We start from the raw sequence: 24,646 nt of genomic DNA on the forward strand, positions 1-24,646 counted from the left end.
TTTGAAGCTTTTGCTTATGAATTAACACAAAGTTGACAAATCAAACAGTTCAGAGAATAGTTTATGATTGTCAGTATTGCTAAGAAATCAGTTATGTAAGAAGCCTTTAAAATGATAAAGGCTGGATCAGATTCGGGGAAAGTCAGACAAAAGATGCCTTTAGTTTAAATTTGATTCATGGTTAATTAGGAGATAGTGTCGAAGTGATGCTTTGACATTTAAGGTGCAAATTGATGAAGGTGTATTCCTCAAGAGAACGACTGAAAGAAGTAGGGATTTCATCTTTGGCCTAAAATATTTTGCAGACATTAGTCTAGGCTTGCAGAGTCATTATATAGACATATAGACAGTAGTAAGATCCGCATGTAACTGAAAAAAAAACTAACTGTTTTTGGAAAACAGTTTTTAATTTTTTAATTCCTGGGAATAGCTATAGCTTTTGTATTGTTAGGGTTAAGAATTACAATTGTATATTTTTAGGCGTGACATGCAGAGGAGAATTTGTTAGGTGTTACATGCAGAGGGTAATGGTTATGTATTATTTATTTTTGTAATTCAGTTAAAATGCCAAAATGCATTTATAGAAATCTTATGTTCACTTTTGACATTAAATGGCCTGAAAGGTACCGGTCTTCCAATAATGTAATTGTGTATGAGGCTTAGCTGTTCTGTAAATAGTCTTCTATAAAGAAAACTTAAGACTTAAGAGTTAGAGAACATTATACCCATGCTTACCCATGATTATTGCAGTTGGTGAGCATTTTTGAACTCTTATTTCTCTTTACTGGTGAAGGTTTCTTTAGTTGTTTAACAAAGATCAGTGCTGGATTTTTGTAGGATTTGCTGTGGGTCTGGATTATCAGTGAAATAAAGGCTGCAAAAGACCATGAACAACATACAGGACTAGAAAAGAACTATATCAGCATATTTGCTGATGTTTTTCTGTCCCCTATGAGGTCTGGCACTGACAGATATATTCCCTGGAGCTTAGTTATGATCTGGCCAGGCATTAAAAAGTAGGCCTGACAGTGAAAAAGTGAAATTTCAATTCAAAATTTAACTAAAAAGGTAACATACAAAATCCATCGTTGCTACTTCAAAAACAAATCTGATGAAAGCAAATTCAATTTAGAATCTAGAGAATTGCTAGACAGTTGAATGAAGAATACATCACAAACACTGCTGTTATTTAGGAGCCTATAGAATGTGTATTTTGTGCTTTTTGCATGCTTTAGCTTATGTGGGCTGTATTGTATTTGTATAGCACTTAGATTCTTTCCAGTTATGATCTTGGGGCTGCTTAATGCTACATTCGAGCAGGTTTACCACTGGTGCTGTGACTAACCCGCTAGTGCTGCTGCAAGAAGGCTTTCCTGTGCTCTGCTTTGACATCCACCTTTCCTCTTTTCTCCCCATGTGTGTGGGATTTTCCATTCTGTCTATTCAAATTGGTGACTGAAACATTCAATGTACAGCTGGTCTGGATACTTCTTTTACTCATTTTGGACTGTATTCACCGAAAACATTGTTCTGAATCTGTTATCAACATAAGCAAGCAACCTACATGAATATCTGCACTCACAGACCAAAACAAAAGGGAAGCGGCTCATAAAACATGTTATGCAGATGGGTAAAATGTCACCATACTGTCACAATTTGTGCTCTAACAAAATGTAAATTTTATCTTATTTCCATGACATTTTTTATCAATGAATTCTAGCAAATGCAATTTAATGTAATCTCAGTGTTCAACCAGTCTTGCAGAAAAAAGGTTTTGGCTGCAGTTAGAAGCCAGCAGGTGAACATATTGTTCCTGAAGATTGACAGTATCTTGAGAGTAGTTATTGCAAAGGAGCAGTTGGCTCAGTCACACCAGTCAAATCTAAAAGCAGATTAGGCACATAACACAATAGTGCGGTATTACAGAACATTCCTAGATTGTGTGTAGATGTAGTAGATACCTGCTACATCTTGAGTGCGGCAATAACAAAAATAATCTGGAACCATAATTTGTAGTACTTCTGATGTGACATTAAAAGTCCTTTTACCTGTTATTGGACTTTGGATGTTTAGTAGTTTTCAGTCCCATTCAGTCTCCTGATAAGTTTTTAAATGCGTTTAAAAGTGTTCATATAAAAGTGAGGTAAACCATTTACATCTATATTTTGTCTGATTGCTTGGAACATTAGCCACTTAAACTATTAAAAATTGGATTAATTTATTAAACTATTTGGTTATTGAAGATTGTGTACATCTGTCCCAGTGATAAGTAATAAAAGGGTACTTGCATTAATGGTGAAAATTGGTAATTGTTTCAGAGTATTTAAGTAATGAAATAAGTTTAAATTGAAAGAAAAACCTGATTCCAGCACTTGCTTTATATATGAATCTAAAGTAATACTTTAGATTCATAATTTTGTTATTTATATTGATTATTTATACAGCAACAGTATTCAACCCCTGCCAATAAGATCACTTTGTATATTCACAAATAAGTCAAGTACTGTATATATATTTTTTAAATATTTTTTTTTGTCAAAATTATAATGATCAAACTGAATAATGTCATATATGAAAGAACTTGAATGTCAGCAAAACCTAAAATAAAGAAACTTATATAAAATGTACTGATTGCATAAGTGTTCAGCCCACTAAGTCAGCACTTGGTGGAATCCTTTGGCAGCAATACTTCCGTCACTAGTTCTGGATAGGTCGCTAACAGGTTTTTACAGTGGGGAGGTACAATATGTTCCTCTTGGCAAAACTGCTCCAGTTCTGACATGCCTGTTTAAAACATCTGATGGATTGCAATCTTGAAGTCTTGCTGCAAATGTTCTCTTGGATTCAAGTCAGGTTCTTGACTGGGCTGCTCAAAGACTTTCGCTTTCTTCTTGTCAGACCACTTGGTTGTGGCTTTGGATCAAAACTCCTGCTGTTCTTGTCCTTCTGAAATGTGAATTTTTTACCCAGTTTTGGAAAATTGGAAGATGTTTTTGCTCTAGGGACCTACAGTTTGCGACATGCATAACATGAAAACTAAAATGTTTTCAATGTGTCTGCAGTATATTTTATTTGAAATTTAAGATGATTTTTGAAGTAACCATCTTAAAGTAAACCGATGCTTTTCTATATAGGCCCACTTTGTATAAGAACTGGGATGTCATTGATTCTATGAACAGTGACTCTAATCTCATAGAAGATTGCAGATGTTTTAAAGTCATTGCTACACAGTGGCTACAAAGTGACATCCCTAATTAATTTAATTTGCCTGTTGCTCAGTTTGGAAGAAGAGACAGATCCAGGTAGTGTCTGGATTGTATGGGTACACTTTTGACTTTTTAAAATTACTGCGCTCAAAGAGATAAATAACCTTTTCTTAACCACTCCTTGGATTTGATTACAAAAATTATTGGTCTTATGGTTGATTCGTTAGATAACTAGGAGTGTGAGTTTAAAATTAAATATCTGTCTAATGGAACATAGACACATGCATTGACTTTAAAAAGTAAAATGAAACCACTTTGATTATAGACATACTGAAACCATTACACTGAATTTGTGACCGATTTAATCTTACTATAGGCAAGGGGTTGAATACTTACGCAGTTAACAGTTTCTTCATTTTCCTTAAATTCCTCTTTTACATAAAATCCTGTCTGAATAACGTTATTAATACAAGTTCATATCACAATAAATGTAGAAACTTAGAAGGAGTTGAATAATGTTGGAAGGCACTCTATATAAGGGTTCTTATTTGTAGATGTTTATTGTTTAGATTAGATTATTTCCTGTAATGTTCTCTGACATTAATTATTTGTCGACCTCATTCCCAGCCTTTATCTGTTCTAATGGCAATTCTAATTGCCAGCCTTTATCTGTGTTAATTGGAATGGTAATCTTAGACTGGCGCGATGAGGTAAAGAACAGCGTAACACAGTACAAAGTTTATCTCTTTATCTTAAAGGGGAACTGCAATGCTGTTTTTATTTTTTGGGGTTATGAAGAATCAGGACTGATGAGTGCATTTCAAACCACACTTAAAGTACAATGTACATATTAACAGTAAAACTTCCAATTTACATCACAATATCCAGGTATGTGTGGCGCCATATTCTGTGATTTGGAACGAGGCAACAAAACTTCTGGTGAGGGCAAACTTACATTGTATTACATTGTAAACAAGCAGGCTTGTAAATACATCTATTTGAATCCAATAGAAATATTGCCCTCAACTTTGAGACAGTTTTGCTGAAGGAAACTTTCTGTGCTAAAATATCTGCTGCGCAACCTCTACTTAATTCGCTCGTACATCGCATTACATTAGTCATTACAGTGACTAAGTGAGAAGGAATATCTGTATCACATCATAATTCATGGATACTCTCACTCTCACCCCTGGTGACACCTATGGGTTTGGAGCAACATGTCGACTTAGAGTACTTTCACAAAGTTCACAATTTTGTGCTTAGTTTGAAAGTTTTCTATGCCATCAATAAATTTATTTTATTACTGAAGTTTAATAACCAGTGTGAGAAATTAGAACTGCAATTCCCTTTTAATTTTATGGGGTTTAGAAATGAAATACCAAATCTGACCCAGAGCAAAAAACATTTCAATAACATGCCAGTTGCTGTTTTTTTGCTTATAGAGAGATGAAAGTACTTTCATTGTCCATTTTTTAATTTGTTCTTTTAAAATAAGAGAAACCTTTTTTTGTTTTAACTTTTCACTTTGCAGAGATAAACTTTGGATAAATTCCAATAACTACTGATGTTATTCTTGTACCTACGTTTGAACTGAGAAGCACATTTTTCTGCAGACAATCTATTTTAGCAGAGAGCAGTTTACAATATTACAATATGTAGATACTGCATTTGGTAGATGTAAAACTAGGCAAAGCTGTCACACAAATCTACATAAGTTTTGAGGTTTGTTATTTTGGTTTCCAGCACATATTCAATTGATAAAAAATGTAGCCTTAAGACTATACTGTACTTTTGCATACAAAATAGATTATAGTACATTTGATCTACTATAATGAATTAGGGTGCCATAAATTATGGAAGTGTTTGTAAAGTTACTCTAGGTTTTTACTAACCTTAATTGTGTAAATAATAGTCCTATAAATAATGTTCATATCAAATGAGTCATATAAACAGTGACAAAAAATGTAATAATTACAAAGACTACATTAAGGCTTATTAAGCTAAATTAACACTCATGACATATGATGGGGGCAAAAAGTTTTTTACCATGTTATATTTGTAAAAGATATTTAAATATTTTGTGTTATATTAAGTATGATATCTGGTAATAGGGATATTAAATAAGTTATTGCCAACGGTGTGGTCCTCACACGTTTCATAGTTTAAAATCCTTGTCCAGTTAGCAACAGTACATTCTATTCATACTGTGCTTTCCAAACACTGAGATTATTTGTGCAGTGAGACTCATTTCGGACAGTGCTGTTTCAGTCACCAGTTTAACAGGCTGCAAATCTTTTTGGTGTGGTAGAGGATCAACATTAATTGAGAATTGAAATCTTAGTACTGTCACATCAAATACCATTTAATTATGTTGCAGTCTTATGATCTAATCCTGGCTATTTATGATATTTGTAAATGCTCTTGTATATTTGTAGTTAAGTGATTCTTGTGTGGATAATTTGGGCACTTCCTTACATGAATACAGAAGTTAAAGGGTACCTGTTTGTATATCATCTATTTTATTTTTCAATAGAGTGTTGTGTCCAGATCTGTTTTCTAAGAACCACTTAATTGCATATCATAATAAAATGATAAAATAAATTTCATAAAGATCATCTCATTTTGAGCTGTTTGATCTTGGAAATCAAGCTGAACTGCTTGTAGCCTGGAAAAAAGATTACACACCCTTATTGATATATCAGGCTTTTGTGATGTAAAGCCAGAAATCAAGATAAATCATGTCAGACATTTTTCCATCTTTAATGTGACCTTACAACCAACAGAATTCAAGAGAAAAACAAATAGATAATTATTAGGAAAAATAATTGAAATTAAAAAACCTACAACACCCTGTTTGCATAAGTAGCACCCCCCAACTAATACATTGTGGAAGCACCTTTTGCATTTATTACAGCAGTAAGTCTTTGCAAATAAGTCTCTATCACCTTTGCACACCTAGACCTTCAAATTGCCAGGGGATCTCCTTTGCCCAGCCCTCTTTAGGTCATTCCACACTTTTTCTATGGGATTGAGGTCTGGGCTCTGACTGGGCCATTCCAAGACTTTGATCTTCCCTGGTTGACTTGGGTGTGTGCTTTGGGTCGTTATCATGTTGGAAGGTGAAATTCCTCTTCATCTTCAGCTTTCTGACAGAGGCCTGCAGGTTGTGTGCCAAAATATCTTGATATTTGGAGCTAGGCATTATCCCATCTATCTTGACTAGAGCCCCTGTCCCAGCTGAAGAGAAGCAGCCTCAAAGCATGATGCTACCATGCTTCACAGTAGGTATGGTGTTCTTTGGATGATGAGCTGTGTTGTCTTTGCGCCAAACATATCTTTTAGAATTAAGGCCAAAAAGTTCAACCTTTATCTCATCAGACCATAAGACATTTTCCTACATGGTTTAGGGTGATTGAATGTATTTTTTTTGCAAAATTTAGATGGGCTTGGATGAACTTTTATGTGAGAATTGGTCCTTTGTCTTGCCACCCTACCCCATTGCCCAGACATTTGCAGAATACGGGAGACTGTTGTCACATGCAAGGAGTGACCAGTACCTGCCAGAAATTCCTGCAGCTCCTTTAATGTTGCTGTAGGCCTCTTGGTAGCCTCCCTGATGTGTTTTCTCCTTGTCCTGTCATCAACTTTGTGGTGCCACATTTTCTCCACTTATTGATAATAGTCTTTACAGTGTCCCATGGTACATTCAATGCCTTTGATATTCTTTTATACCCCTCTCCTGATCTGTACCTTTGAACAATAAGATCCCGTAGATGTTTTGTCAGCTCCTTGCAGACCATGGCTATCCCAGTAGGATGCAACCATGAAAATTCCAAGGAAATCCTACAGGAACAGCTGATTTTTATTTGGGGTTAATCAGAATCACTTTCATTGATGGCAGGTGTATGCTGCTTACCTTTGGACATGATTTTTAATGTGATTGGTTAACTCTGAACACAGCCCCCATAATAAAATGGTGTAAACACTTATGCAACCAGAATGTTATAGGTTTTTTAATTTCAAGTATTTTTCCTAATAATTATCTATTTGTTTTTCTCTTGAATTTTGTTGGTTGCAAGGTCACATTAAAGGTAGTAAAATGTCTTGACATGATTTATCTTGATTTCTGGCTTTACATCACAGGAGCCTGCAATTTCAATAAGGGTGTGTAGACTTTTTATATCCACTGTAGAAATATTATCTGTTTTTTGTTAAAACTCTGATGCTTCTTCAAAGGAGCAGGTCTAGTTATTTATTTTATAACTATATTTTAAAATATTTAAGTATATTTTTAATAAACTTTCCCATGGGACAAATATTGTGAACAGGTTTATTGCTGTAATGTAATGAAATACTGATTGTAAAAGTAATTGTAAACAACATTCATTTAGATCATACATATTGGTGTTGCACATGTATACGACATTTTATGTGGAGAAAGCAACACTTTTATTTTAAAATATTCCAATTAAAACTAATGTTTACAATTTCATTTACTGGATCATAATTAAGGTTTCTGGTTGTTCTCCTTATTTTTCAACTACTTACCACCCTTTAAACTGCAGTGCATTCTATCTGCTTCTTTATTAAGAATAAAGTTATCAGCTCTACCTGGGTTGTGGATTCCTTGTAAAACTGAAGGTTTTAGAGATTACAGTTGAAATTGTTTATGCAAGTGCCTTAGCTATTTTTTATTGAATTATTTGACACCAGATCTCCTGTTCGTTGAGTGGCGAAAATAAAAGTTTGAACATAAAACAATGCATACACTGGTGGCTAAACTCAGTAAGAATAAATAATGGGGTTGATCCATGTCATGTGATCCATGTCGGATTTACAGGTAAAATGAATCAACCACACACTTTACAAACAGTTCACAATAAATTCAAAGGGGGTAACATGATCACAAATAAATGCTGAAAACTGGAAACCCAAATTATGTGTTGTAGTATAAATGCTCTTTGCAGTCAACTACTTAGTCATCTACTTAGAAAATCAGTCCTGTCTTATTTTGTATTGCAATGTGACAAAAGGAAAAGGGGAAGTTCCTGCTAATTTGTCTTCTGTGTGACAATGTCAATTGTCACAATGTCATTCGATGTCAATTTTAGATTTTCTTGATTAGAGAGATGTCAGTATACAGAGGTGTTTTACTGAAACTGATGCTCATGCATAAGATTTCAAAGTATATTCTAATGCTTAAGTGACTATAGTCAGTTGTGGCTTTATTTAAAGAAAAGTAATAGAAAAGTAGCTGTGAATTACTAATTTACGATTTTTTTGCATCATAAAAAAACTAATGTTTTCTTTTTTTTATTTAGGCCATGAACTTGGTAAGTGTTGATTTGTCCCTCTTGTAATATACTATATCTGCTCAGCTATTGCAATGAATTACAGCTGTCCCACTGTGCAATTTACCAGTTTTAGCATGGCAACGTTCCTTTCTGGCAGGTGCACTAATATTCTTGCAGCTGCTTATAGTTGAAGTTAAGCTACACTGTCTTTCATGCACTTAAGCTACATATATTTCAGCACTTTCTAGTCAGAGATCAACTTGGCAATAATAGCTTGCTTATTTAATGTGGATTGGTGAATCACAAAGCAGCTTGCTTCCTGTAACCTCAACATCTTTGGAGATGTCTTAGACCTCTTGTGATTATATGCTTCTTCTGCAGTGCAAATGCCTAATTCTACAGCAGTTCAGGCTCTTGATTCACAAAATGCTTAATATTACTCATTATTATAATTTCTGAGTTCAAGTTCTTATCATTATTATTTTAATAACTATAATAATTATTATAATGATTTGATAATTATTATAATTTTTTTAGTTTGAGTTGATTATTTATAGTAGATTGTTTTTATTTTCTTTTTTTTAAGTTGTTTTTAAGTTGGACCAGAACACACATGATTGTGGTCTTAGGTTTGTCATTAATATGCTACAGAGGAACATTTAATTGATAGGCAATAGTTTCCTTACGTCAGATATTGGAACTATGGACTAAACATATCGCGAATTTCTTAACTCAGTGATATGAACATCTGTATAAAGGTATGAACAAAGATCTCAAAGATAATACACTGAGATTGAGACTGTTACTTATATTATCGTCTTTGAATATCTTCACTTAAGCAAAAAGAAGTACTGTGCCTGCCCTTTTAGTTGAATCAAGGTGACCAGAGTTCTAAGTTAACAAGTATTTTTGTATACTTATAATTCATTACTCTTTGTATCTCCAACACGTTTTAGAGCTTTGTACAAATTTAGCTCCTTAGACTAAAGTAATTAAAGATTTTAGTTTATTTTCAACTTCATTGATTAAAAAAGAAATTATTATAAGAGTTACAAATTTCAAGTGACACTGGGAATTACTGAGCTTGTGGAGGTTATTATTTCTTCTGCTGCCCTTGGAGCAGGCTGTTTTGTTCAGTCTTTCATCAAGTGAGATTAATTTTAATCTCTAAAAACAAACAGGATACACACTAACCTGTAGTTTTACTTTAAAGGGAGAAGGCAAGGTTGTTGAGATGTGGAGAATCAAGGGAGACATCTTTGTATTTTAGTTAATTTAGTTTTTTTATGAACTGCAATGCTTCAGTACAAATTTTGTGTTAGACCATGAAGTCTACACATTTTGGAACTGGTATTAAAAGAACAGAAAGAGCTGCTATACTCTAGTCTAAAAATAAAAGATAAAGGGTGAGTCTTTGCATTGTACTCTGTTCCAAAAATTCTAATAAAAAAGAGACTTACATTAAGACGTTAATATACAACATTGTGCATATACATATGCAAAATAAGCTCCTTATAGTACTCAGATATGGCATTATCTTGAAGCATTCATTTTGAATAGGTAATGTTTTTATTTAAAAATGTAAAAATAAAATACAAAATGTTCAGCCTTGTGAACATTGACTTCAGGAATATCTCTTTCACCCAGCTTTCTATGACTTTTTGGTTTTCCATATGTTTAGAAACCATAGTATATGTCCCAATTAACCAACCTAGTTAGCCATAGGTGTAAATATTTCAAAAATGAAGACTGAAAATATGTATTGACTTTAATACCTGCTTCAAAGAGAAAAGTAAAGAGTTTTCAGTTTTTTAAAAATACATTTTTAATTTATTGTTCCCTTTAGGTATGATGTATGTTATTCTGTTTGAACATTATCTTAAGGCAATTGATGGGTTAAAATGGGAATGGGATTGAACTTTTCAATAGACAAAATCTGCTTTTTGATGCTTGTGTGTGAATCCAGAGCTTTGCAGTTTGCTTTGAGAACCGGAGCCCTCAGGCTGTTCATGCTTCTAGTTGCTTGCTGTGTCTTGGTGCTTTTTTTTTCAGCTCATCTCTAGAGTGACAGCAGGTTTCTGTCCCTCTGGCCTTCTTCTGCAGTTATGCTCATTTATCACTGGCCATACATGCTTATGTCAATCTTTGTGATGTCTTTGTGTACATGGATGTTTCATTCAGTGGTCATCATATACTTTGTATGTATGCCAAGTACTAATAATCCTTTTGTTATTTCAGGCCTATGTTCATATGTACAATAAGTTAGTTTCTATATCCAGCATGTTTCCCTGTGAATGCAACATGCATTATTATCACTGATCAGTTTTAAATCTGTTTAGTGCAGACAGACCAAACTGAAAATACATTTCTTAATATACTAGAAGAGGTACCTTTATTGGAGTCATATTATGTTTTATTTAGCTGTCCACAAACATCCTGCAAAACTCTTTTGCAACTTCACCCAGCTGCACTTCAGAACATGTGCATGGAGACATTCATATGGGCATATACATTCATTATACATTTCCATTAATTACGGTTTTGTGTGTTATATTCACCTCTCCCGTCCTGTCTTAGGTCTAATCTCTATCTTTAGGAATTCTGATTATCATTATTTTAGGAATTTTTGTGAGAAACACTTCACATAAATGTGTGCAGTGCTTTAAAAAAATACTTGAACATTGTGGGAATTAGATTTTAAAATGTTATCGATCTGTCAGTGAATGGAACAAGCTTCATAATTCTCTTGGAATTATGATAAAATTTGTGTACCTGTTCTACACGAATGAAGACAGAGCTTGAGTTTGAGAACCATGACACTTAGTGGTTTTATGGTGTAATGTGTCATAGTTGACTCTCAGATGTAAAGCACAAATGCCCCATTTTCATTCTGAAAAATGCACATGCTCTTTAATTTGGATTCTAGTAAATGTTCATCAACTGGTGGGCATCAGTGGAAGTGCTTCAGCAGATTCTTTGCTGCATCTTTAATGGTGGTAAAAAATAATACATTTCAAAATGGCACCTGCTCCATCTTTCTTCTTCTGTCTATAGTTGTTGTCACTGTACCAGCAGAGCTAACACTCATGTGTTAAGCTGCTCATTTATTTCTGTAAAAAGTAACTTCTCATACTTCATTGCATCATATTTTCTGAAAGAAAACTCCAGGCTGAATAAATGCAGTCTTATAAATGGCTTATCTTAAATATTGCAGACTAATATTACAAATCATATTGATACTTAACATATCCTGGTAAAGTAAATTAAGCAGCATTGTATTTTTTAATTATTTTTCTGTGTACATGAATTCAATTTTAATAAATAGAGTAACAAGACAAAAAAAGTCCTGGAATGTTCTTTTAAAGAAAATGCCTCATTACCTTTTTTCTTTCTTTTCCTGGTGTTTCCTGAAATACATTTTCTTATGTCTTTATCAGGATTTAATGTCCAACTAACCTCAATCCTAATTACAAAGACCAAAAGTGTACTTTAGGTATTGCAAATTTTGATGTTAAAATACCATACAATTTCCAATTTAACATTTAGCACATTCTGGGTGAGATTTTTACAAGTCCTTTCAGATTTTGAAAGGCAATATTGCAGATTTGCATTATAGTTAAGAATTAAGCTGTGAGTAAAAAACAGTCAGAACAGTGCACTCATTTTGTTTTGCAGGGTTTTTACCATTTGTACCTCGAGACGTTCTGCGTTGTGACTGTGCTGAGCTGTCTTTTTGCAGGATCAGGCTTCGAAAGACAAGGCCCTTCAGAACATGGCTGCACTTTCTTCTGCACAGATTGTGTCAGCAAGCGTGATGAAGAGCCAGCTTCCTCCTCTACCACAGCCTCCCTACCCCCCGCCTACCAGGGTGAGCATTGCGTTGTGTGTCCAGAGTACCTAAACCTTTACTGATGGGGATGTTGCTCCACAGCTGGGTTCAGATGAGAGAGCTGTTTAACCCCCTTAAACTGTATACCTTCGAGGGTAGTTGGCTAATTTTAATTTGCACAACTGCCTTACAGTTTCCCTTTGTTTCTGCCTTAAGTGGTCCTTCGGTTGAGGGTGAAACACATAGCTGATTAAAGCTAAAAGGTCAATCCCCCATTTGTATTAATATATAATACCAAAAGTATTAAGTTCACAAATGGTTTTACTCGGTTACATTCTGTTACCTAGAGTTGATTGAATCCCTTTAGGAGCAAACAGTGTCAAAGGTTAGGCTTGCTTTTCTTGACTCTTCCTTTGTGGAAAAGATGCAACATTGAGGTGTGAAGCTCCCATGGTAACAATGAATCACAGCCATTTTTAAGTGAGGATAAAACAAGCAGGGACTTGTTAATTAGGTCCTGGATCTTTTTTTTTTCTAATGAATCTTGGGAGGTTAGGGAAGGTGGCCTCACAGGATTATAAATACAGTCAGCCAGTAACCAGTGACACAGTTACTATGCAGGACATTATCACAGAAACGTGTTCACACTAGATACGTTTAGGATGCCTGTTATGACCAAGATAGTTTGCAGCAAAATAGCAATATTGTGTAATATTTTGAAGTAGTTTTCATGCTCTGTTTTGCCTAATGTAGGGACAAACATAAAGGAAATTATAGTACATATCACTGTTACAAATAAGGGGTTACAAAAAAGGTTAATAACAGGAAATGATCAAGCAGATTAGCAAATAAGTAAAATGAATTATCATAACCCCCAACTTTTTAATTATGTTTCAAATAATATTAAATTATATTAATACTAAATTGATATAGTTAGAGGCACATGGATTCTTTGTTCCCTGGCAAAGCTTTGTTGAAAAGAGTAATAATCCAGACACACATGGTTAAGCAAATATTTACAGTATTAACAAAGACAGTGACACACACTACACTACACACAACATAAACATACAGCACACAAGTTTCTCTATATGCGTCACAAGTTTACAGGCAAGGCATCCCAGAGGTCTAATGTCCTAACTACAAAGAAAAATTCCAGACTCTTACCAAGTATTTAATTCTCAATGCCTAATAAACCAGAAAGAATACGAGCTCTGTGAAGTTGGCCCCCCTACAAAAAGCACAAACGATAAAGCCCACCTCATTCATCACTCGTTTCCGAGATGTAGCGCCTTGTTTTTTCGGGGTCAGCCCCCCCGTTAGGGAACCAAACCGGTCTCATTCTGTAGTGCTAAGTCTGTGCCGTTGAAAGTAGCTTCCCAGGTGCTTTTGTTCCCGAGATATTACACCTTCTTTTTCAGGGGGTGACCTTACCCAACCCCCCTACAATGGTGTAGGTGAACTGAACTGGTCTCATTCGTTAGTGCTGCATTTGTGCCTATTTGTACAGTTGAAATTAGCTTCCCAGGTTCTTTCGTTCCTGAGATATAGCACATTCTTTTTCAGGTGATCACATGACCATCAGTAACCCCATGTGTTGAGTTCAAGGACTCTATGACGGGTGCGAGGATAACAATATCTACAATTTTGTTTCTCTGTTTGCCAGATGGGGGGTAGCAGTTGATTTACTATTTAATACCAGTATCTTCCGTGCGTTTGTATGAACAGATACATTTATCGCCAATATCAATACAGTAATCCGAAGTATTCCAGATGTAGCCCTAAAAAGATCACTAAATAGAAAATTAATAAAAACGCCAATATAGACATAAGATAAGATCACTTTATTAGCCCTATACAATTTCTTGCATTAGGAATTTGTCTTTTCACATACCCCAGCTTGCTCTCCATGAGACACACAGGCAGGGAGAGAGAAGTCCAGTGGGGTCAGCCATTTATACAGCACCCCTGGAGAAGCTGGGGCTAAGGGCCTTGCTCAGGGGCCCAGCGGAGTAGGATTCCTCTGCTGGCCGTGGGATTTGAACCAGCAACCTTCCAGCCACAGGCGCAGATCCTTAGCCACAGTGCTACTGCTCTGCCCCAATGTTAAAAAGTGAACATTAGCAACCAACTGCATGTTCCTACAAAGGGGCTTTAATTAGCACGTCATAATACTTAGTAGTTGTGTCCTTTTTTAAAATCTGAAGAAGTACTCAGTTTCTCATTGTGTCCTTTTTAAATTAATATTTACTGCCAGCAGCCATATCACCCTGCAACTCACAACTGGTCACAACTGTGAGCCTGGTCAATACCTGGATGAGAGACCTCCTGGGAAAAACTAAGGTTGCTGCTGGAAGAGATGTTACTGGGGCCAGCAGGGGGCACTCACCCTGCGCTCCATGTGGGTCCTAATGCCCCAGTATAGTGACGGGGACACTATACTGTAAACAGGCGCCGTCCTTTGGATGAGACGTAAAAGCGAGGTCCTGACTCTCTGTGGTCATTAAAAATCCCAGGGCATTTCTTGAAAAGAGTAGGGGTGTTACCCTGACATCCTGGCCAAATTTCCCATTGGCCCTTACCAATCATGGCCTCCTAATAATCCCTGTCTATGAATTGGCTTCATCACTCTGCTCTCCTCCCCACTGATAGCTGATGTGTGGTGAGCGTTCTGGTGCACTATGGCTAAGTGTAAGCAATTATTATGATTAATATGCAAATCAAAGGCTGTTTACAGATTTAACTCATCTTTCAAGCCACATATTTAAAAAGGTTAGGATTTGCAACTTCCTGTATTATAATACCATTATTATGTATTTTTTGTAATACATAATTGTAAATTTGAAAAAGTACCAGGATTTTGGAAAGGTGCCCTATGTACTAAGTTGACCCAGGTAGTTTATAACTCAACTGCAAAACAACATTGGAAAATCTGCCGTCTAACACATGCAGACGGCGGAAATATTGGAAAATATTTTTATTTTCAGGTAAAATAACTGAATATATATCTAAGGTCTTAAAATCAGTAATTATCCATGTCTTTATATGTACAGCGCACTTACGTGCAAACATAGCACAATTAGCAGGGGCCAGCAGAGAGCGCTCACCCTGCTGTCCAAGTGGGTCCTAATGCCCCAGTATAGTGACAGGGACACTATACTGTAAACAGGCGCCACTTTTCGGATGAGACGTAAAACCGAGGTCCTGACTCTCTGTGGTCTCTGTGGATTAAAAATCCTGGGGTGTTTCTCGAAAAGAGTAGGGGTATAACCCTGGCGTCCTGGCCAAATTTCCCATTGGTCCTTATCAATCATGGCCTCCTAATAATCCCCATGTATGAATTGGCTTCATTACTCTGCTCTCCTCCCCACTGATAGCTGATGTGTGGTGAGCGTTCTGGCGCACTATGGCTGCCATCACATCATCCAGGTGGATACTGCACATTGGTGGTGGTGGAGGGGAGTCCCCATTACCTGTAAAGCGCTTTGAGTGACGTGTCCAGAAAAGCACTATATAAGTGTAAGCAATTATTATTATTAATATTATTATTTATTAATTAGGTTAAAGTCCTTTTATTTGTGTATTCCTGGTGAATCCTTGTTGTAGAATACAGCATGAAGGCACACTGTGATTTCTGAAGACAAAGAAATGAGTGCCTTTGTTAAGGTGTCATATTTCTCCCAGCTGAAATAGTGTCTTTTGCAATATGAAATGTAATGTCCCAGGAAACCCACCATATTCGTTAGTGCTCCATTTGTGCCATTGAAAGTAGTTTTTGTGCTGCGTTCATTACCGAGATATAGCGCCTATTTTTGGGGGGTAATCAAGTGACTGTCTTCAAGGAAGTTTAAAGGTACCAACATACTTTTAATTACTGGATGTAGGAATGTGACTACTGGACTGTTGGTTGTCACTTAATCATTTACCCAGAACTTAATTAAGTAAGGTAAACCAAGGTTAACTTTACAATTGCTTTGATCACTGAATCTGGACCCAATGCATCTCAGCAAATATCCCCTTTGCTTTGAAGATGAAAATGTTGACACAAACTAGGCATTGTGCATTGTCTCTAACATTACAGTCACGGGTATTACTGAGAAAATGCTATTTATTTAAGGTCATATATAAACATTTCTAAATCTATTTCAATAATTCTTGTTTTTGTAATTTAAGTTCAGGTTTAAAAATGATTTTTGTCAGAAGTCAAGTTGATATTCTATATCTTTTCCCTATAGTTCTGGCCTTCCCCAATCCCAGGACAACCGGGACCTTCTCAGGAGTGAGTGAAATCTTAATCTTAAAACTTATATATGTAATAAATAAAGATAAATGAACGTGGATGGATGTGTAAAGTCACTCATAATTACCTATATGCATATAGTGTTACAAATAAACAGCTCTGCCTTTACTGAACTGTTTGTAAATATAAATAATAATAAATGTGTTATGCAATACAAATCATTTGCATGTGGTAAATGATTAAACTTAAATGAATGGTGACGATGAAGAGCAAAAGGCACCGGATAGTGTCTTAAGGATGCTTGGGACTAATTGTTCTTAGATTTTATGCTAATATCACAACGTTTGGGTTTTTTTTATTTCACACGTCTAGTTCCAGGTACATTGTGTTTTGTAAGGGTATTAATTTGACAAAAGACATCAAAAAACGTAATCTTGATTTCACTTAACTTCTTAAGATAACAGATTACATTAAATACAAAGCGATGAGGATGTGTTGTAGTGCTGGAATGTTGAAAACTTTGTTTGTTGACTGTAGACTTCAGTACCATACATAGTCAAAAAGTTATCACGTTCAGTAGGTATTTGTTCCCATTGATGTACAATCAAATCCACATTGGACAATCCCATGTTGGTGAAGGTTCTACTGTACAGGGTGGACTTTTATTGCATCATAAATGTATATATGGACAGAAAAAAAAGCAAAACAAAAATGTTTCAATTCATGTTTTACTTTTTATCTAGTATTATGATTTATACTGTGTGTGAAAGTACTAAGTTCTAAAATCCACTATATTTTTTCCAAGTTTTTGTTTTAGTCAGTGCTTTAGAAATAAGTCCTCTTTTAAGGACTCTTAATCTTTTAAGCATTTTTAAAATTATTTTATTGTGATACTGTGATGGACTAGTATCACATCTAGTGTGCATTCTACCTTGCTCCCATTGCTTCCTGGCATAGGTTCTGGCTCCCCCACATTCCTGTACTGGAATAGATAATAATGGGGTGAACAAATACACAGTATTTTGATTATATATGTACTTTATTTGTTTTGCTGTATTTTCTTAATAAAAACATTAAAGGATTCTAATCATAATAGAACAAGTTCAAGTAGGTAGATGCCTCAGCATGCGTAGGCTGTAAAGGAACGGGTAACAGGTTTATTCCATGCCAAAAGAAAGGAAACAACATTTTGGCCATGCAGCATTATCAGAAGCAATACTTTTAACTGTCAAACACAGTTGATACCATAAACATTCTGAGACAAGTGGTGTTTACAGTTAACGTGTTTTCTTGATTCAGTTATTCTGAAAAAAAATAGACTAAAAAAATAGAAATCTAAAATGTTTCATTTAAGCTAAAGATGATATAAATGTAAATAACATGGTGTGGTTAAACAATAAACAGAATCCCATTCACAACTATGCAGAGGAAAACTTGGGCCTCATTGTTCTCTCAGCTCATTAATTTTTGGGTTATAAGTTATAAGCTATAGTTAAGAGATAAAGGATATGATCATTCCATTAATATTCTTCTTTTTCAGCATCAAGCCATTTGCACAGCCTGGATATCCTATTCAAAGCTCAGTGCCACCTCCTATATCAAGTAAGTAAATAAGAAACACAAAACACATTTGATTTCAGTTGACATTATACAGTAGCATAATGGAAATAATAATGAAATCATGTGACTCATATTACATTTTGACATTTTGAGACCAGATGGTAAAAAAATACCTTAAATTAGAATGACTTTGATGCTGAACTTTAACATTACACCTTGGCTGAGATGACAATTTGTGCTTTACTCCTGTGTGCACTAAATCTGAAATATTCACTATAAATCTGAACACAGAATGATGCTTTCAGATAAATCAGTAGAGGAGTTAACTGCAAGAAATTAGCTTAGGCCTTGCAGTAACCTCCCACAAATGACATAAAGTGGCATGGCATGAAAGTGTACATAGGGGTTTGCAATAGGGGTTGTTTGTTGCGAGAGAAAAAATGATCACAAAGTAACTATTTAAACAGCAAACATAAACATTTATTAAAGTCCATTGTGAACACGGATAACAGCCTTTTTTTCCTTCAAAAAGCCATAACCCAACACTTAACTTTCAGTCTTTAACCACGTATTACTTGTGGCAAAGACCACCACTAGAGTCAGAGCAAGCAATTAGCCTGGGTTTCTGAAAGAGTAACTCCAGGACCTTTTGGAAGATAAAATCTGTCATTGGCGGACGGTTAATTGTGATCCAGATCCGCATTAATTAAAACTAATATATGCTAATATTGTTACAAATAGCTGGTTGCTGAAACAGAGTATACCATAAATAGAGTAGGATAATCAGTAATTAAAATAAATTATCATAACCCCCAACTTATAAAGATCTCGCCAAGAACATACCCCAGTGGTTGGTATAATTAGAGGTACAGATGCAGCCATTCAAAATGCGCGGGCGATACCGCATTATTTTGCGGTACGCTGTACGCAGTCTACCGCAAGCTACCGGTAAATACCGCGAGTTACTGTAAATTCTCCTATAATACGACAAGCAAAATAATAGTATCCGGAATTTCCGCAAGGTGGAGCTAATAAAGCTCAACCTCTCATGTTTGAGCTATGGCCATCAAAGTCTTGAACGAAGATATTACTAATAGTATTAATAATGAATGACCTTGGACAAGCTGTAAGTGTAAACTCAAAGTATTGCCCTGGTCAACATTCTTTTTTTCATTGACCGTCTTTGTAAAAGTAACACCACAGCATTTCGCAATCACGCATTTGTTTCCAATCATGCAAAGTACAGTGATTCACCATGCCTTTCACATGCTCATAAAAGAGATTGATTTAGGAACATAAACATATTACCGTATGCAAACTGTACTGTATACAGTATGTATTTGTATATTTAATGTCTTAACTGTGCCCGTTTAAGTATTGAATATTCATATCTAATTTTACCACTGAAGGGAAATCTTAGTAGCTGAGCATAAAAAGAATAGGAGCATACTGCAACGCGTGTGAAGGCCATAAACGATATTAATTTTGGAACATAAACATACAGTATATGGCTGGTCTCGGTACTTTAAAGAAAACATACACGAAACATGATTTCATTATGACCAGAATCGGTCTTGAGATATTTTGAACTTGATTTACAGTATTTGAGAGGTATGTCTTAACACCGATACTACAGTGCTTAAGTACTGCTCACGTATATGTTTCTAGGTTTATATTATGCATTTCATACAGTCAAATTACTTTTGAGCAACTAATAAGAAGCGCGAAACGGTATGCGTTTTAGTTTCGTTTTGTGCTGGGACCCGTGGATTGATTAGAGATGTCAAGTACATACAAATCATTTTTTAAATGTTGTAGTTCGTCTTGAAAAAATGTTACGAGTACATCATCTATCAACAATTACACAGGTTCTGTTTCCACATTGCAGATTTTGGTTACGTAATATTATTTTCTAGATTTCACGTTGTGAATATATGATTTGGGCAAACAGAGCTGCAAAGAAGTACATTATAGGTTGTTGGGTTTTTTTGCAGTTTTATCTAGAACAAGCGATGCTTAAACCTTTGTCTGATTCTTGTGAAACTATCCACACGACAGTTACAGTACCTAGGAGTTGACTTCAGTGATGTCACTGATGGGATGTTTCTAAAAATCCATCCTCTGTAAAACGTCTTCTCTAGTTGTCCTGCATATGTATTCGCTAATGAAGCTGTGTGTTCTGAGCCTGGATCTCTACATTTCTGTATGAACCAGCTTAGAGGGCTAAAGACAGCTTGTGTTTAAATTGAGTGTAAGGCAATTTATGCTTCTAAAGTCATGGTCAGCATTTATTATTGTACTGTGATGTAAACTTGTTCTGTGCCAAGTTACATTATTTTATAGCGTTTTTATAGCGTTATCAAATCCAGTGGCGCTGTGTGTTAGTTTCCTGACTCCCATGTCACATGGTCTGTGATTGAAACCTGTGAAACTGGTTTAATTCGTCACAGCCAGCACTCCGGTTGTAAAGTAGAAGCAGGCGACATTTCCAGCGAAAGACACCTCCCCCTTCTTCAGGTGTGAGGGTCTTCTGCTCAGAATGAAACGCTAAAATGTAATGTAGGCTCTGAATGGGTTCAATTATGATTTGGGCTTGATTAAGGTCTCTGCCTTTCATCTAAAACCCTACTTGAATCCTTCTAAACTAAAAATCAGTGTTAGTGAGTTCTAAATAAAGAGGTATCCAGGTAACAGTGAAACGGGCGGACAGTCTGGGGAGATCGCCCGTTTTCCATGTAAATAGTTCCCTGGTTCTGCACCCCTTGGTGTTTCTCTCGCTCTCTCTCGGGTCACCTGATCATTAGCTCGAAAGATTTGAGTGCTTTGTGTATATTCTAATGGTAGTGGGGGGCAGGGTGTATGGGAACAGGTTTGGTTGAAATTGCATTGGAGATCTATGTTCTTCACACCTGAAACATTTTCTCTGAAAGCATTTTCTTCGCAGTTTAACCGATCTTGTTACAGCATGTTACAGTTTACTATTATTAACCATATTAATTTTAAGTGCTTAATGTAAAATCTTGTAAAAATATATTTTCATTGTTCAAATATACATTAAGTCTGACTATCATATAATAAGTTAAATACAAAACTAAAGAAAAAATAGGGTTAAATATAATTCAAAATATTTTGCTAACAATGTTAACTGTTTATGAATAATAAAATGTATTAACTAAGGAGTAGGATGGCACAGTTGTTAGTATGTTTTTTGTTTTGTTTCTTTTTCATAAATACAACAGTAGTACCTGATGTCTCAATGGCTTTCAAAATTAAATTATGCATGCAAACCTGTGAACTAGAAAGATAACTAAGATATCCATCCATTTATAATGTTGGCAAAGTGGTTAGCATTGCTATCTTGCAGCACTGGGGTCCTAGGTTCAATTCCTGCCATCCTGTGTGTGTGGGGTTTACATGTTCTCTCTGGGTTACATGGTTTTTCTCCATATGTGTGATATGACTCCCTCTCGCACTCCAAAACATACTGGTAATTTAATTGGTTTATGGGAAAACTGGCCCTGGTGTGTGTGTGTTTGTGTCTGTCTGTCCTGTGATGGACTGGCGCTATGTCCAGGGTGTATTCTGCCTTGTGTCCGTTGCTTACTGGGATAGGCTCCAAATCCTCTGTACTGGATAAAGAGATTAGAAATGGAAGTAAAGGCACTGTGTGGATGGAACTATACACAGTGTTAGAAACCCACTATGAAATGGCAGCATCTCACTGAGAATAAAATATTTTATAGTGCTGGCTTAAGGAAACAGCCTTTCCACCTCTCTTGCACATCAGTATCCATACCTAGTTATTTAAACAAATTGCCTCTAATTATAAACATCTTAATATGCTGGCTCTGTGGATCCGCATCAGCTATGTTTGCCCATTCCTTCAATTCATGTGCATCCAACACACAGTTCAATGCCAGCAACTACACATAATCTAAAATACAATCCTTATTTCAGTATCTATGTAAACATATAGTCTGTTAACTTCATCATCTTCATCAAAAGTATGCCTAACCCCATTAGGAAGTGTTCTTGTTATCAGTGTATTCCTCAGCTTTCCCCAAATTATCTTCTTCTTGCCAACATCTCTAGTCTTTTATCCTGCAATAACTGAGCCAACATTTAAATCTCCAAAAGCTGCTTGTGTTAATTTCTTTAAATCACAAATATCATGTGTAAATACTGGCCATGTAATACTCTGCATTGTGGAATAATAGTTTATTTTAAAGGGAACTAGAGAAATCAAGAAAAGCTTTTTTTCTAGAATTAATAAATGCACATCCTGTTCACTGGGGAAATTAAATCCACACTGAGCAATCTTCAATATGTTCAGAATATGACAGCAAGAATCCTATCAGGGATGCATTACACCTGTTTTCAAGTCCTTGCACTGGTTACTTATCAGATTTCGAGTCAACTTCAAAATCCTTATCCTCCTAATATACTGTCCTACAACTGTTATTATTGATCACCGAATTATTGTACTTGACATGACTTCATTCAGCCTTTCCTGAACGTCTATGACAGGCAGAGAGAGTGCTGTTTCTGGTGCGATCTTTTGCAGCTGACATTTCACTGTTTTAAACTAACAAGAAATTAGATTGCTCATAAATCACTTATTCTATATAAACACAGCGTAATTGCCCTCCGAAAATCCTCTTTTTCTTGTTCGTTTTAGAGACCTTGATCGAAACTGATTTTAGATGTCAGAAAGGATTTATTTTCTCTGTATTTCCTACATTGCTTTGTCGAGATTTTAACTTTATATCTAGGCTCAGATTTTAACTATAAATCGTACAGTAATTAATAGCAGTAAATACTGATGTTTTGCGCCCTCCTACCACAAAAATATATGTTTTGTAGTTGGGATTAACTTTATTTCGTACGCGTGGCTACTCCGATTCGGACACCGAACAGTTAAAGATGGCGGCAAATCAGACACCCGGGGGGGGGCGTCTTTTCGCCTCCATAACTAAAATGCCAAATAGGAGTGGCTTAAGCGACATACACAGTCGTGTAACTGACAGTTTGAGGTAGCCTATCGTGTAAATTTCGCTTTTTTGCTGATAGGTTAAGCTTTCGAAACTCTGCCCCAAAGTCATGTGACTGATTTTTCGCCCTGTTTTGTTGGTTAAACACAATGATCACAAGCACCACCATGGTAACTGGGATGTGTAGTTTTTAATTCCGTTTGAATTATAACTGTACGTACTGTCTTCATATTTGGCCAGGGCTTTAAAGAGAAGAGGCGCCAAAAAATGTCGGTGCCGTCGTCTCCGCTTTAAAGGTACCCCCGTGCTGGAAGAATTTGACCTCAGAACATTTGCCCAGCGTAGTTACTGTATAGTGGACATAAAAACAAGAGTTCGCTGGCATTATATCCTAGAAGACACAGACCGGCGCCAGACCGGTAAATGCTTGATGATCTAGGGATTGGACAGTTTCCAAGTGCTTGTACAATCGATGGAAACGTTCAAATAAATGTGCAAAAGAAATAAACAAAATAATCATTTATTTCTTTATCATATTGGCTAGCTAATGTCCTCTCTTTGCTAGTTAGTGGCTGTGTTTCTGCATTGGGTAGCAACGGGTGACTGTTCTCAGGCGGAAGATGTAAACAATAATTAAATGTGATAAAGTATAGTTTGGATGTTTATACATTCATGTTAATCGTATTCTTGATTTATTTCAATAAGTGTTCATGTTTCATTTGCTAACTTAGAGTATATTGTGCAATGAAGAATAAAATAGCTGCATGACAAGTGACTTCCTTCTCTCAGTGGAAATTAAAAGGTAGCCTGATAAATTATAAGACAGTAAGAAAGGTTCCAATCAGGAGGAGACAATTCTTTCCATTTTTTTTGTTTGATTGCTGGTAGCAAACTGATCTGAGGATCTGCTCCAGCTCTTTCTCTTTTTATCATACAGTACATTTTATTTTCTTGCTTTCTGAAACACAATATAACAAAAAATAACCTCACAAACTCAAAGAAAAAATCCTTGCTCCCCCCCCTCCCCTTGGCAGTACTTCCTCCCATGCTTTTAACTAAGGGCATCTAAAATACTGTCAAACAGCTACAATGGTATCTCTGTACAAGGCTTTCACTGTGTCAATCACAGCACCTACCGTTCCCTTACCAGCAACAACATGGATTCTAACACTCAGACATTAAAAAAAGTCAGGCCAAGAGAGAAAATACCGAGCTTTACAACATGCGGTACCAGTAACATTTTACCCACAGTAGACTCACCAACCAGATGTGTTTCAGTTTCTGTGATAAGCCTAGATTAAGCATATCCTCTCCTCTAGTAGGAGCACCAAGTGTAAACATGTAACGTCCCTATTAAAAATAATGGCAAAACAGAAGTTCACTCTTTCTAGAACATACCTTCCTATGGACACTCCTAAAATGTATAAAATAGTGTCCACAGCATCTCATAATAGAGGCAAATGGGGAACTACAAACTCATTTCATACAATGCCATCCATGAGGGGTTAAATACACCCTGAGAGAAA

At 35.8% G+C, this 24,646-nt stretch overlaps 1 protein-coding gene across 9 annotated transcripts in view; it reads left to right on the forward strand.

Annotated features, from left to right (window-relative positions):
• Positions 1–24,646, forward strand: part of tead3a (TEA domain family member 3 a) — a 100,939-nt gene that overhangs the window by 57,418 nt on the left and 18,875 nt on the right. For 5 of the 9 annotated variants that reach the window (XM_069190230.1, XM_006628274.3, XM_015342312.2 and 2 more), the window contains 4 exons: positions 8,528–8,539; positions 12,240–12,368; positions 16,565–16,608; positions 18,110–18,171. In XM_069190230.1, coding sequence (XP_069046331.1) covers positions 8,528–8,539; positions 12,240–12,368; positions 16,565–16,608; positions 18,110–18,171 — 247 coding nt within the window. The remainder of the gene's footprint in view (positions 1–8,527; positions 8,540–12,239; positions 12,369–16,564; positions 16,609–18,109; positions 18,172–24,646) is intronic. The other 4 variants (XM_006628275.3, XM_015342313.2, XM_015342317.2 and 1 more) reach the window with 1 other exon arrangement.

The sequence above is a fragment of the Lepisosteus oculatus genome, chromosome 5 (assembly GCF_040954835.1).
Source record: "Lepisosteus oculatus isolate fLepOcu1 chromosome 5, fLepOcu1.hap2, whole genome shotgun sequence".
Lineage (NCBI taxonomy): Eukaryota > Metazoa > Chordata > Actinopteri > Semionotiformes > Lepisosteidae > Lepisosteus > Lepisosteus oculatus.